The following is a 14,675-nucleotide window of genomic DNA, read 5'->3' on the forward strand; positions in this document are numbered from 1 at the left end:
TGTTTCAGGATGCTTATTAGTAATCACGGGAAATTCTTGGTCTTTGCTTATTTAATTCCTTAATGTGTAGCTTCAATACAGACTTTAAGGAGACTCTGTTTCCCTCCAATCTGCTCCACGGTGTGTCTACTCCTCTTCCTAACCGTTACCAGGAGTGGCGCTGGCTTGTTCCTTGACCCTACAGCAAACTGTCCCTAGTTCATTCATATCCATTCATTCTCTCTCTCTCTCTCTCTCTGTTTCTGTCTCTCTCAACCTTTCTTCCATTCCCTGCCTCACTTCCTAGCTGGAGCAGCCCACACTATCTAGTTTTTTCTGCTTGCCTGTATATTTTCTCTGGCTGGTTTTTGGGAAGGAGTCTGCTCCGGTCTGTTGGGAAAAGCGTCCTCTGGATTGAGGTTGAGAGTGAGAGCAGGTGCTGGTTTGGCCAGCGTAGTGACATTTCTGATACAGCAGGATTAGCCTTCCCTTTGCAAGGATGTGTCTAACTTTCTCAGGCCTGATGTCAAGTGAGCTAAGATTCTATGTGGCATACAAGTTTTTTGTTTTGTTTTCAAATCTTTATAAATGTGTAGTTGCTTCTTCAAAGGTAATAATTAAATAGAGAAGTAAGTCAGATACTTTTAGAACATAAAATCTAAGATGTGGAGGCTGAATTTGATCTTTCAGTTGGTTTCCTTTCCACGATGGTACTTATTAATGGATATATAAAGCCAGTTAGATCTAAATTTAAAGGTGCATATTAACTTTTTAAAAACTAACTTTGTTAATTTTTAATTAGCAAATTAACAAGATGAACGAATTCTTTAAATGCATGAAACTCTATTTCTCCATAAACTATTACATTCATTTCTTGAGTGAAATATTTCTAGCTAAGAACTGACATCTATGCCATTTAATTATCTTTAAAGTATTCCTTACCAAACTGTGCAAAAAGTTTGAAGATATAAATCTTCATAAATTCTTATGCCTTATAAATTCTATGTTCTATAGTAAAATATTTCATATACCCAGTAAATTAATTTCCATTCAACGTTAGCCAGTTGAATCCCAAATTGACATTGAAATGGTAATGTTTAGTTTACTCACTAGATGGCAGTAATTTACAATAATGCATAAACAACTCAAGTCCTTCACTGCTGCTTTAAACATTCCTTTGTAAAGTATGTTAACAGTATTGAAATTTTTTCAATTTACCTGTTCTCTCTCTTGTTTTCATTTCACAGTGGAGAATGGGGCTTCATCAGTGGCCCCCTTTCTCTTATGTTGGCAGTTGAGGTTTTCTCAATGTCATGGGAAATGCTAAGCCAACAACAGTTTTAGGTATTCCTAGCTAACCTCACGCCAACCTTTTTGGGCTGTGACTCAAAATTTTCCTAATTTGCCACTCACTTATTTGAATGTCTACTAATTGAAAGATATGTGTGAAGTTAATTATTTTCAGTGCTCCCTAGGCCTCCCTTCAATGGGATGTGCTTCAGCATTCCCATTCACTTGGCTTCTAGAAAAAGACACACCAGAGTAGTTGAGACAGTGAAATTTTAGCATAGAGCAGAATAATTGGAAAAAAAATAGGGGAGCGGCACAAAATTTGAACACTTTATGTAAAAGAATGCATCAATATTTTATGCAAGAAATAGGAAATTCATTTCTAATCCACTATCTGGTGTTAAGATAATAGTTGAAATTAAATAATTTATCATTTGTTTTCTTATCCTAAAAAGTCCTTATATTGCATTTTTAAAAGTGCTTATATTAAACAAATCTATTACCATTTCTAAAGGTAAGTTTAAAAGTAGAAAGTATATTCCATTTATTTTTGCCAGTTTCTGATGTTTGGATAAAAATCTTTTATCCATCCCTAGATAGATTTATGATTATTTTTTCATCTCACAGTTGTAGGGATTTAGAAATAATGAGTATGCTTCTTTTTTTTTTTTTTTTTTTTTTGGTGAGGAAGATCAGCCCTGAGCTAACATCCATGGTAATCCTCCTCTTTTTGCTGAGGAAGACCAGCTCTGAGCTAACATCTATTGCCAATCCTCCTCCTTTTTTTTTTCTCCCCCCAAAGCCCCAGTAGATAGTTGTATGTCATAGCTGCACATCCTTCTAGTTGCTGTATGTGGGATGCTGCCTCAGCATGGCCGGAGAAGCGGTGCGTCGGTGTGCGTCCGGGATCTGAACCCGGGCCGCCAGTAGCAGAGCGCGCGCACTTAACTGCTAAGCCACGGGGCTGGCCCCTGAGTATGCTTCTGTGTTGTCTGATTTTTTGAAGCATTTGAATGCATGTCTCTCAACCTTCTGAACAAGATCCAAAACATGTGAGAAACAAGGATATCCCTAAACATCTGTAAAGTGTTAGCACTCTTGAAAAAAGAGTAGTTTTCATAAAAGATGGCATACATCAGCCCTTTGTTGTTTTTCTCTTTAGGAGATGTAGATGAACAGACTTGAACATGTTTATGCTTTCTGGAAGTGGAAAGTGTTGCAGTAATGTGGTGATCTTTCCCTGAGAAGAAACTGTTCAGGGTGCCATGTCTAGAGTAACAAATGATTCTTAAGTCGGGGGGGAAACTGTGCTTGATTATTATTAACCTATATTTTCTGTTAATCATCATTCCTCCAGCTCTTGACTTGTAGTTTATTTTTTGTTTTGTTTTCAAAAGAAAAATAAGAACACATTTGGAAGTACAACCTTCTTTCATGCACCCTTGATTATTTCTTTTATCATCCCTGCCCCCAGATTCGAGTCTCCCAAGGCAAAGAACCTGCTCACCTGCTGAGTTTGTTCAAAGACAAACCACTCATTATTTACAAGAATGGAACATCAAAGAAGGAAGGTCAGGCACCTGCTCCCCCTACGCGCCTCTTTCAAGTCCGGAGAAACTTGGCATCTATCACCAGAATCGTGGAGGTAATGTCATGCACCCAATAAAACGTGCCCTGCTTATGGACTTCCCAGTGGACTTGAGTCATCAAGAAATATTAGTGTTTAAGAAATTGGCAAGTAAACTCCCTTCATTTCTATAATTAATCCAGTATTCACAATAAAAAATACTAAAAGTAGGAGAATCAAGTAAAAAGTTAACTCCAGACACCAGGCCTCTCACAGTTGTCAACTGCATTGTACCAAAACAAATTTTAAGAATAATATAACAAATCAGGCTGTCCAAGGCATGAGGCAGTGTAAGCTCTATCTTGAAAGGCCTGGAGTAAGGTGGATGGCAGGTGATGGTCAGCTGACCACACTGGGGAACAAGGAAGGCCCTTGTTTGTACAAGTGTAAGGAATGTGGGAAGCAAGCTTCACCACACTGGGCCAGAACCGTAGCTCAACTGGCCAAATAAGCTGTCTGTGACAGCAGCTGTGAAAGAAATCAAACCCCATCTCACAGTGTCGTAAGACAAGAAGGCCTCCAGGTGTGGGCAAGGCCAGCAGGCCCGGGTTTTTACATGGCTGAGTGCTTTGACCTCTTCTCCTGGTCACCTCACTCACCATCGAAATCCAAGTTTCCCAGGTCACCCGTAAACTGCCCTGTACACTCTGTAAACCCCCAAACCTGGACCCACTTGCCAACGCCTCCCCACCACACAAGCCATTGAGCTGAGCCTTTAAAACCGGGTCAGTCATCGCATCCGTCCACCTGCAACCTCTTCTCTAAGCCGACCTCCCTCTTGGCCTTCTTGCTCTGTGGCTGTCCCCTGAAGACACAGATTCCCGTATAGCCCCCTGAAGTGGAAGTTGTGTTTTTCCACAGTGCCCTCTTACCAGAGATGGGGGTGGGCAGGGTACCCTCCTGTCTCACTCTTGCCCTTTGACTTCTGTCCTTCTTATCAGACCCTCCCTCCCCCAGCCCCCTGTGCTGTCGTCTGCTGAGCTGCCAGGCCTTCCCCTCTTTGACGGTTTCAGCCATTGTCTCGCTGTCTCCATCGCTGTGGCTTCTCTCATCCAACAGTCTTGTCTTTGACCCCCTTTCATCTCACACTCGCATGGTCCCGTACTAAACCTGGGCATTGGTGATAACTTGAGCACCTCAGAAATCTGTTTCAAACCTCTGATCTCTGGCAGCCATCCCCTGTACTTCAGCTGCTTTACTCCAGGACGCACATTCTGACAGTTCTGCAATCTCATACCTGAATCCATGCACCGTCTCCATCCGTCACACCCTTCGTGTCCTCCTCTCGCTCCAAATCTCCAACATCCCTGCTCTCTGCTGATAACTGATTCAGAGTTTGCACAAGAATCACCTTCTCTGTTCCCCTCCAATTTCACCAACTTGGCTGCATCTGTACATATGTATTCTCCTTCCTGCCTGTTTTATGAGATAAATTTAAAGTGTTGATTTATTTATATTTAACAATTAATAAATATTTTATACTGGTTTTTTACGTATAAATACTAAATTATTTAATAAATTAATATCAATATATTCCTATCCATAAATTAACAATAAATAATAATGGTTATGTAAAGTAATATATTGGTAAATAAATTTATACGTATTTATTGCGTAAATAAATAAAATGTGACTCCTGCCTGAGGCCAGATTCCCCCCACCCCGCCCCACCACCAGCTTCCCTCCAGGATCCCCTGCCCTCTGGCCTTCCTAAGGACCTTTCTGGATTTCTCTCTGTCCCGTGTTCATAGCCCCCTTCAAGTTCATCATTGTTACAGGCAATAATCTCCTTTCTCTTCTGTATCAATTTATTCTTTTGTCCTAGAGTATTTACTTTGGAATACAAATATGCCTTTAAAACACTCTCATCTTTTCTTTAAAAATTCTCTCTTGACCCTAACCCTCCTAGAGACCACATCCTTTCTCTGCCCTCCCTAAGAGTATAGATCCTCAAAACAGTTGTTTCATTCACTCACTGTCCCTACTTTTAAGCCTGTTCTCTCTAAAGCGATTGCACTCGGTCATCCATTCCCGCCACTCTACCGAAATGGCTTTCATCTGGTTTGCCAGTGACCTGCCTTTGCCTCAGTCAAAAATCCCTTTCCCGATCCCGCTTTCTTAACCTCCACTAGCATTTGCCACAGTCGCCTTTTCTTGTCTTCTTAAAACACTGTTTTTTTTTCACTGGGCTTCTGAAACACCACACTTACCAGGATTTCTTCCAAACTTCAGGGCCACTCTTCCAAATAGTGTTTGCACTCCACTTTTCACTCCAGTCCAGTTTTGCTGGACTCTCCTCCTCTGCTTGTCCTCTAAGTGCTTGAGTGCTCCAAGGCTCAGTCTTGGCCCTCCTCAGAGTGATCTCACTTAGTCATATAGTTTAAATGCCATTGTATGAATTGATCTCATCCAGAACATTCTGTGCACAGATTCTCATGTGTTCAATTATGACTAATTTACTTTTAAATCTATCAAATTGACAGGCTCTCATCTACAGGTGCTCTCAGTTGATTTCAGATGGAAGAGTCACTGAGAATCTTTGCACTGGTCTCTTCCCCAGTGGGCCCTTCTCTATGAGACATTATTTCCTTGCAGCCTCTCAAACTAGCCTTCACGTTCCCAGCCTCTCCAAAAGGCGCTGGTCAAAATCATTGTTTATAAGGCTTTCTGTTTTCATCTCCTGAGAGGCTAAAGCTTTGTAACATTCTGTTTTGGAACTACCTCCCTGATCCCACATCAGTCTGGGCATGGGCCTCTCGTCACCTGTCTTTCCGTCATCCAAGCGCTTTCCTCTGTACCAATAAGGAGACATTTGGATTAGAAACTGGAAATCCTGTTTACTATAATTCTCCATCACCATATTTGATAGATTCCTTTGAGCTTAGTCCTTGAAACCTCGTTCCTATTGAAAGAGGACTATAAACACTTTCTTGAATGTTGCCAACTCCTGGAACTTGTCTCTAAGACTTCCATCAGCCATTCCCTCTTCCTCTAGTGCTCTCTCTGGGGACAGGATCCTGATGAACCGGGTGAAATCCAGCTGTCTGTGTGGTTGATGCCTTCAGCACAGTTGGCCAAAGAGCATCATTTGGCACAGCTGATCACCAGCTCCTTCTTCAGACACTCTCTTCACTTGGCTTCAAGATCACCACACCTTGTTTTCTTCCTCTCTCATGGCTGCTCTCTTTCAGTCTTCCTTGCTGGTTCTTCTTCATCTCTGTGTGATCACACATCACACTGAGTCCCACGGTCATGCAGAAAGTCAGACATGTACTGTCACAGTCACACAATCATATGGCCAGATAGAGGTTCTCACAGAGACCAACACAGAGTCACAGAATCACAAGGTCGTAGATACAAAGACACAAGCCCATCCTAGGACCCTCAGGCTCCCTTTCAAGCCTGAGACTCTGCATGTGCCTGTCCCTGCCCAGAGGTTCCACCTTCAGCCTCACCCTGAGGTTAGAATCTGGGCTCAGCCAGGTCCCTCTCACTCCTCTGTGGCCACATGGAGCAGAGCTGTGCTCACCTGGCTGATCCTAGACAGTGCCCACAGCTGCTCGGTTGAAAGGAAGGGGTATGTCATTGCTGTGTTTTTAATCCCCTATAATAGTCTTTTATAACTTGAGCTATCATTTATCTGAGCCTGGAGAACCTTTCAGTGAATCTATGTTGTGATCTCTTTGCCTACATTGGACTCTGGTCCCTGTTTGATGATATTATGTGCCCCTCTCTAGTAGGAGAGAGAAAAACTGAACACCTTTGCTTTATCTGTGTCATTTTTTAATATTATGCCCTCTCTCCAAAGATGAGTTCTAGCCCATCCTTGTTCTTATGGTCTCTTTGAATATTATCTTTGTTACGCATCACTTAAGTTTGGCTTGTTTTATTCTTAGATGCTTGTGCTACTATCTGCAGGCAGTTGGGCATTAAAGTGACAAAGACCAAAGTATTCCCACCCTAATATTCGTAACGCCATAGTGGCATACCCGTGCCGCCTTGAATTAATATCCTGGGATCAGGACAAAAGGCTGTGGATGGTTTGTCACTGTCACAGCTGCTTGGACATGTTTATTGAGGGAGCAGCAATGAATTTGAATCGCTGTGTTATTTTTCTTCATACTCTAGGTAGATGTTGATGCAGATTCGTTGAATTCCAATGATGGTTTTGTCCTGAAACTGCAACAAAACAATGGCTACATCTGGATAGGAAAAGGTGCTAGCCAGGAGGAGGAGAAAGGCGCAGAGTACGTGGCAAGTGTTCTCAAATGCAAAACCACAAGGATTGAGGAAGGCGAGGAACCAGGTGTGTACTGTGGGGTGAAGGACACTACCCAGAACTTATATGTGGTATGATTGCTAATCACGTAGTTTATTTTTTTCCACAAATAGTCACTTTGTAAAGGTTACAGGGGTTAAAAATCCTTGCATTAGTTGCAAAAGTGGGTGATGGTACCTGCTATGTTTAAGTAACTTCTTAACATTAAAGATAAGGTGAGCTAATATTATTTGTTAATATAAAGCAATACTGGGCCGGCCCGGTGGCTTAGCGGTTAAGTGCGCGCGCTCCGCTACTGGGGGCCCGGGTTTGGATCCCAGGCGCGCACCGACGCACCACTTCTCCAGCCATGCTGAGGCCGCGTCCCACATACAGCAACTAGAAGGATGTGCAACTGTGACATACAACTATCTACTGGGGCTTTGGGGAAGAAAAAAAAAAGGAGGAGGATTGGCAATAGATGTTAGCTCAGAGCCGGTCTTCCTCAGCAAAAAGAGGAGGATTAGCACGGATGTTAGCTCAGGGCTGATTTCCCTCACCAAAAAAAAAAAAAAGATATAAAGCAATACCGACTGTATGCTCCTGAAAATACATTGGATAACTCAATGTGTTTTCCACAGAGGAGTTTTGGGATTCCCTTGGAGGGAAAAAAGACTACCAGACGTCGCCACTGCTAGAAACCCAGGCTGAAGACCATCCTCCTCGGCTTTACGGCTGCTCTAACAAGACTGGAAGATTCATTGTAAGTGTCTTGCAAAACACTGCAATAGAACCAGACAGTATTGGGAGAGGCATTCCGATGTTGGCTCTGGCACTTTTCAGCCATGTTGCGACTCTGATTCTCAGTTTTAGCTTACCTGCAAACCACAGATGCTAATCTTAGCTCCTCACAGACTCATTTTAAGAGTCAATGACGTAAGGGATATGAAAGCATAAGAAAACTCTAAGGTGCTGTATAAATCAAGCTACTCTTAAAAATATCAGCTACTTTGCACCTGTGTCAGCATGTGGTAGTTAGTATCTGAATATGTATGTGGTTGGATTTGCTCATTTAATAATTTGACACTTTCTGTGGTCATCAATAGTGGTTTTTGATCGAACTATGTAAATTTTACACTTCAATGTCCCAAGGGAATAAAAAATTTCACCATTTGACTGAATAAGAAATTATTATGGAAATATTATGGTCGCCGGATGAAATCACAGAAATCCGTATATGCACCTGCAAATCAACTGAAATCAGCAGGAATGTTTTCTTTCATAGTCATTTACAGTCTTTGCATTCCAGGCAATTAGAAGTAAAGGTATCTGTTTACAAGAGTGATTTTTATACTGGGCTCTGAAATATCCTGGGCTGCATGCAACCCCTCATCTCAGTTTAACCACAAAAATCCAGCTTTCTCTGCTTGACTTACTAGGCTTTTGTGTAAATTTTTCACTTAAAGAATGATCTAAAGATTTGGTCACCACATCCTGGTGATTACAAGCTTTATTTTTCAACACGCACACATGAAAACTTCCTGAGTGTTTTCCTAGGTACATTGCTTGCTAGAAATAAAATGCTTTGAAGAAGAAACTGCTCATGTATAAAACACACTGGAAGCTTGTAAGTGATTTGACCTGAAAATTAAAGATCTAAATAGTGGATTGTGATAGACTTGGTTGTCAGGCTCTGCATTGTGCTCACTACTTTGCAGGAAATCCCTGTATTTTATAAACTTGCTGGAAGAATCTGTTGTTTTACTCTTTTCACTGTTAATTTAATATTGCATCCAAACAACTTCTTTTTCAGCATATGATTCTATAATTATTTATTAGTATTATTTTCTTTCTTTCTTTTTTTTTCTTTTTGTGAGGAATATTGGCCCTGAGCTAACATCTGCCAATCCTCCTCTTTTTTTGCTGAGGAAGACTGGGCCTGGTCTAACATCCGTGCCCATCTTCCTCCACTCTATATGGGACGCTACCACAGCATGGCTCGCCAAGCAGTGCGTCGGTGCGCACCCGGGATCCGAACCGGCGAACCCTGGGCCGCCGCAGCGGAACACATGCACTTAACCTCTTGCGCCACCGGGCCGGCCCCAATTATTTTCTAATATTGCTATAAAATGAAACATGTTGGTTTCCAATGAAGCTATTTGTCATGCATATATTTAAGAGAAATACACTTTTTCTCTGCACCTACCCATTTTCTTGTTTGCTATTGGGAACCTTTTCTACTCCCTTTGCAATTTAAGGAAAAAGAGTGTTATCAACAGGTGTTTGATCTTATTATCACTGTCAGAAAGCAGGCTTTAGTTGTGTAAATTCATAAGAGGCAGTAGAGCCTGTTATTAAAAGCACAGCTTTTAGAATGGATCTGCCTGTGTGATATCACTTTCTTGGGGATATTATTTACTGGCTTTGTGACCTTAGGCTGGTTACTTGCCCTCTCTGTGCTGTAGTTTTCTCATTTGTAAAATGGGGATTATTCTAGTACCTACTTCATAGGTTTGATGTGAATATTAAACTGGGTGTTTCATATAAAGGATTAGAACAGTGCCTGGCACAGAGTAAGTGATATTTAAAATTTTTGTTTTTTTAAGTCATTATGTGATTGGTAAATATTTTGTAAAAAGATAATATAAACAAATTCCTTGCCCTCTGTAAATGGATAGGTTTTTGTTGTTGTTGTTTTATAACAATCTCAGAATCTCATCAGATTACAATAAACGTGCATTGTCATGCTCAGAGGGCTGCAGGTTGCTAGGGGCCAGGTTTTTCTGGGCTAGGCTCAGCTGTGAGGTTCTGCTTCGCACTGCAGGTTGGGTTCGTGCCTGTTTTTCTCTTGGCAGAGCCCAGGACCACAAGAGGGCCCCTGCTGAGTCACGTTTGCTAATATGACATGGCTAAGGCCACAGTCAACTCCAACTACTCGATGCACTGCAGAGTCACAGGGCAGAGGGAGGAAGGGAAGAATTGGGGACCTACCCCACCTTCCTAAGCATGGGGGGATTCATCCAGAATTCTTTAAAAATATTAAACCATTAAAAGAAAAATAATTAAATTTTGCATATGCAATGTTGTTATATCATCTTATTGAAAATTGTTGATTTATTAAAATGACCGGACCTATTGATTTTATTAAAATAATCTTGACCTACAAAATGAAAGACAATTTAATACCCAGACCATAAACTCAGAAATCTTTAGGGTTAGGAGGACAACATAAATCTGTGAAGCAATTTGTCATAAGGAACTGGAAGTAGGGAGACTGTGGTCAGACTGACTGTCTGACTGACAGACTGACTCAAGTACAATGTTTAGATTAAGTGCTGTGCTCGCCAAGTAAGATGCCATCAGTTTGTGATACCCTATTAAACAGATAAACAGTTACTTAAATCTCTGTTACCCAAAAGGAGGAAAAAAATGACTACTAAACTTTATTTTTGCCATGCTCCAAAATAATACAGGGCATTTGTATCCTATGTATTAGAAAATTAATGCTTTACTCCTATTGGTCATAAAGCTTTTTCATATGTTTCAGATTGAAGAGGTTCCGGGAGAGTTCACCCAGGATGATTTAGCAGAAGATGATGTCATGTTACTAGATGCTTGGGAACAGGTAAAACTGTATTTTGTTCATAACAAGAGAGTGTATTTATAGTTGGGAGCTGACAAAACCTGCTTTGAGAAATGGCAGATCTAATAATAAATGGACTGATGGATTTAGGCTGTATTTAAAAGAGACTCAACGCAGTTTGGCAAACAATAAAACTGATATGTGTGGCAAGTTCGTTTCTTACTGTGGAAATAATTCCACAGCTACCATCTTTGGCTGTATAGTTTTAGGCAAAAAACTTCTATTTTTCATTTATTTCACTCACTCCTAATTTATTCATACGTTCATCCATTCATTTAACTAATCAGTGCATTAGTCGGTACAATGCCACGAGGGAAACTGAAATGTTCAGAATTTCTCTTGAAATTTGGCAAGAAGTCATAGGGGACCCCTCCTCTGGGGGAAAAAAAGACACAGAATAGTTTTGAATCTACACAGCACAATATATGACTGTTATGTATGTCTTTATTTTGGAGAAAATGAATGATGATTTGACATGCACATCTGATAGTTGTTTTTTTATTTTAACCACTATGTAAACTAATAATGGTGAAAGGGAAAAATAAATATGTTAGGAACTAACGTGTATAGAACACTTATGAAACACTTATCTGAATTAGGCCTGGTCTTAGAGTCAGCCACAGAGATTGTTGCTTTTAGGTCTGTTCTTAATTGCTAAGTCATTCAGTCCCCTTAGGTTCTTGTTCTAGAATTACCATATTTGAATTTGAGATCTAGTCACAGATTCTCCCCAGGTGAATGGATCACATTTCTAAATACGAAATTTGAAACCTCATGTCAATAAAATACCTTTGTGTATTTTAGGATTATAAAATAAGAATGCCTTATTCAGAAGAATTTAATTATTCCCATTTTAGTCAACCCTATTGTTTCTGTAGTCATGGATACTTTAGAATATTTCCCGTAACACATTTCCATTTTTAAAATCATAATACTTTTTATTTACATTACCCTGCTGTCATGGTTTGTTCTATGCCCTGCAAATATTCCAGCACATTCAGTATGAATTAGAATACAATCAAAACTAATTTGAGGGGGCCGGCCCAGTGGCGCAAGAAGTTAAGTGGGCGCACTCCGCTGCGGCGGCCCGGGGTTCGCGGGTTCAGATCCCAGGCACGCACCGACGCACTGCTTGTCAAGCCATGCTATGGCAGCGTCCCATATAAAGTGGAGGAAGATAGGCACGGATGTTAGCTCAGGGCCAATCTTCCTCAGCAAAAAGAGGAGGTTTGGCATGGATGTTAGCTCAGGGCTGATCTTCCTCACACACAAAAAAACCTAATTTGACGAAAATTTCTCTGCCAAGAAGTGATTTTAAAGTGACTTCAATATAAGGTAATTCAGGAGCATTTTTCAACATTAGAGGACCCAACCTACACATTTGATGAGGAGAAGTATACTTTCAGAATATATAATTATATCAGTTTTTTTTAAACCCTCAATATTTAAATGCTCAACATTATAACAGTTTTACCAAAGTGTTACAGGATACAATGCTATAGGAGAACACTAGGCTTAAGTCAGAAGTTCGTGAAGGGAGTCTGAAGTGCTCACAAACAAGTCAAGTGTGGTCCCCTCAGGATAATAACATGGGGATAATGACTGTGCCTTACACGCTCCAGGGGTGGGTACAAAATACAGTCAATATATTGTTTTTGAGAAAGTTCACTTTATAAACTAGAAAATGCTATATAAACATAAAATATCAGAATGTGAAATCTGGAGTCAAACTGGCTGGATATAAATTTATCTCCCAGTAAGTGTAAATGCTGGGAAAGTGGCTGAACTTCTGTGCGCCTCCTGACTTCTGGGGTTGTTGTGAAGACTAAATGAGCAATGTGTGAGAAGCACCAAATAGTACATATTATTATTGTTTCATTTTTCAGATTTTTATTTGGATTGGCAAAGATGCCAATGAAGTTGAGAAAGCAGAATCTCTGAAGTCTGGTAAGCTAGATCCCATGGACAATTATGGTAGTAGCTCTGAATGGTTATTACCAAGTTCCTGACTGCTCTTTTTCACCATATCCTCCAAAACTACATATCAAAATGGAGAAGAATCTTAGCTTTTCATCTTCAGACTAAAGAGTAATGGAATTTTGTTAGACTAAAGAATTTCAGAATAGGAACAAGAAAAACAGGTTTTGTTACCTAATTTAGAATATAATTATATCAATTATTCTGAAAAATTTAAATTCACTTACTTTTTTTAATTATGGAAATAGTAAAACTTCCATAACCATGATAACCTAGATTTTTAAAACAATTCCTTTTGAGTAATGCTGTTCTTTCTGGCCCAATTTTTTTTATTGAAAAACATAATAATTATGCCATAAGGATAATTTCATAAAATTTGGAAATTCTTCAGGCAATAAGGAGACTCTCCTGGTGCATTCCATGGCAGATGAGAGAAATCTATAAGGAATTATCCAAATGGAACAGTATTTGGCTATTTGGGGGCAAGAAAAATTTGATTTATTACTTTTATTGGAAGACTTTTCATTCTGTGGTTATTTTGGTTTAATGGAGACTAACTGAATTTGTATGTCTTTGCAACTCTTTTTAGCCAAAATGTACCTTGAGACAGACCCTTCTGGAAGAGACAAGAGGACACCAATTGTCATCATAAAACAGGGCCATGAGCCACCCACATTCACAGGCTGGTTCCTGGGCTGGGATTCCAGCAAGTGGTAAACTGACGTTTGTAAGAAAAAGCAAACAAACATTATGGGGCAACTGTCCCACTGCTGTTTCGGAAGAGAAAAGTTTTTGTTTGTTTGTTTGACTTTAGAAAATTAACCTCAGGCATATGGCTATTTTTAAATACCTAGTATTGTTTTGAAATTCTTTTTAAACTGGGATTTTCATATGTTAATATTTTAAAATAACCTAAAGTAAACATTTGTTATGAACCAATATTAGCTCTGCTGGAAACGGATTTGTGTCTTTTTATGTGACCTTTTAGAAGTGGAAAGCTATGCACAATGTAGAGGAGCTTGTCAGGAAATTTTATAAATCAGGAGCCATTAGCCAAACTTATTTTTTAACATGCCAGAGAAGAAAGCCATAATGCGTCTGAGGTTATGCTCTTTTCTATGTATTGTGTTCAGAAGAATTGTGTATTTGCAGTAAGGTTTGTGTTAAGATAGCTTTAAAAGTCTGTTGTTATTTTCTTCTTTAGTCAATGTGCCTTTGAGACCGTTAATTCCTAAGTCTCATTTTCTAAGAGAAACTTTACCTTTTTTGTGGTTTTAAAAGGCTTTGAAAGCACAGCTTTTCCATAACAAAATAATTTGTATTCTAATTCACTTAGGTATATATACATTTGGCAGTACGTGTTTAATATCACAAAATACATGTACCCAAAACTTCGCTAATACTGTCTTTCATTATTAAAATACATCTCTTTTTGAAAAAGTTTTTTGTTGTGACATTTTATTTAGATGTGATATGTGAGTTAATAACACGATTGATTTTAAGGTTAAATACTTTTATGCATAAATAAATATGAATTTAATATTTCTTAACTCATCTTTATTAAGTAGTCAAAATTAACCAGCTTTTTCCATGGTTACATAATTGTGGAAGATTTTTTTCTTTTTCCATGAAAGATTTTAAAGATCATAACAGTGCATATGTTACCTGGGCCGTGTTAAAAGATAAACTGAGGCATATTAAAAGTTTTAAGAGTTTAGGGCTGGCCCAGTTGTGTAGTGGTTAAGTTCACGTACTCCACTTCGGCAGCTTGGGGTTCGCGGGTTTGGATCCCAGGTGCGGACCAGCACACTGCTCGTCAAGCCATGCTGTGGCAGCATCCCACATACAAAGTAGAGGAGGATTAGCACAGGTGTTAGCTCAAAGACAGTCTTCCCCAAGCA

At 39.7% G+C, this 14,675-nt stretch overlaps 1 protein-coding gene across 1 annotated transcript in view; it reads left to right on the forward strand.

Annotated features, from left to right (window-relative positions):
* Positions 1-14,217, forward strand: part of SCIN (scinderin) — a 77,212-nt gene extending 62,995 nt beyond the window's left edge. The window contains exons 11-16 of the mRNA XM_058526410.1: positions 2,744-2,914; positions 7,025-7,202; positions 7,796-7,917; positions 10,702-10,779; positions 12,684-12,744; positions 13,364-14,217. Coding sequence (XP_058382393.1) covers positions 2,744-2,914; positions 7,025-7,202; positions 7,796-7,917; positions 10,702-10,779; positions 12,684-12,744; positions 13,364-13,491 — 738 coding nt within the window. The 3' untranslated portion in view covers positions 13,492-14,217. The remainder of the gene's footprint in view (positions 1-2,743; positions 2,915-7,024; positions 7,203-7,795; positions 7,918-10,701; positions 10,780-12,683; positions 12,745-13,363) is intronic.
* Positions 14,218-14,675: the final 458 nt, after the last annotated feature.

The sequence above is a fragment of the Diceros bicornis genome, chromosome 3 (genome assembly GCF_020826845.1).
Source record: "Diceros bicornis minor isolate mBicDic1 chromosome 3, mDicBic1.mat.cur, whole genome shotgun sequence".
NCBI classification, from domain to species: domain Eukaryota; kingdom Metazoa; phylum Chordata; class Mammalia; order Perissodactyla; family Rhinocerotidae; genus Diceros; species Diceros bicornis.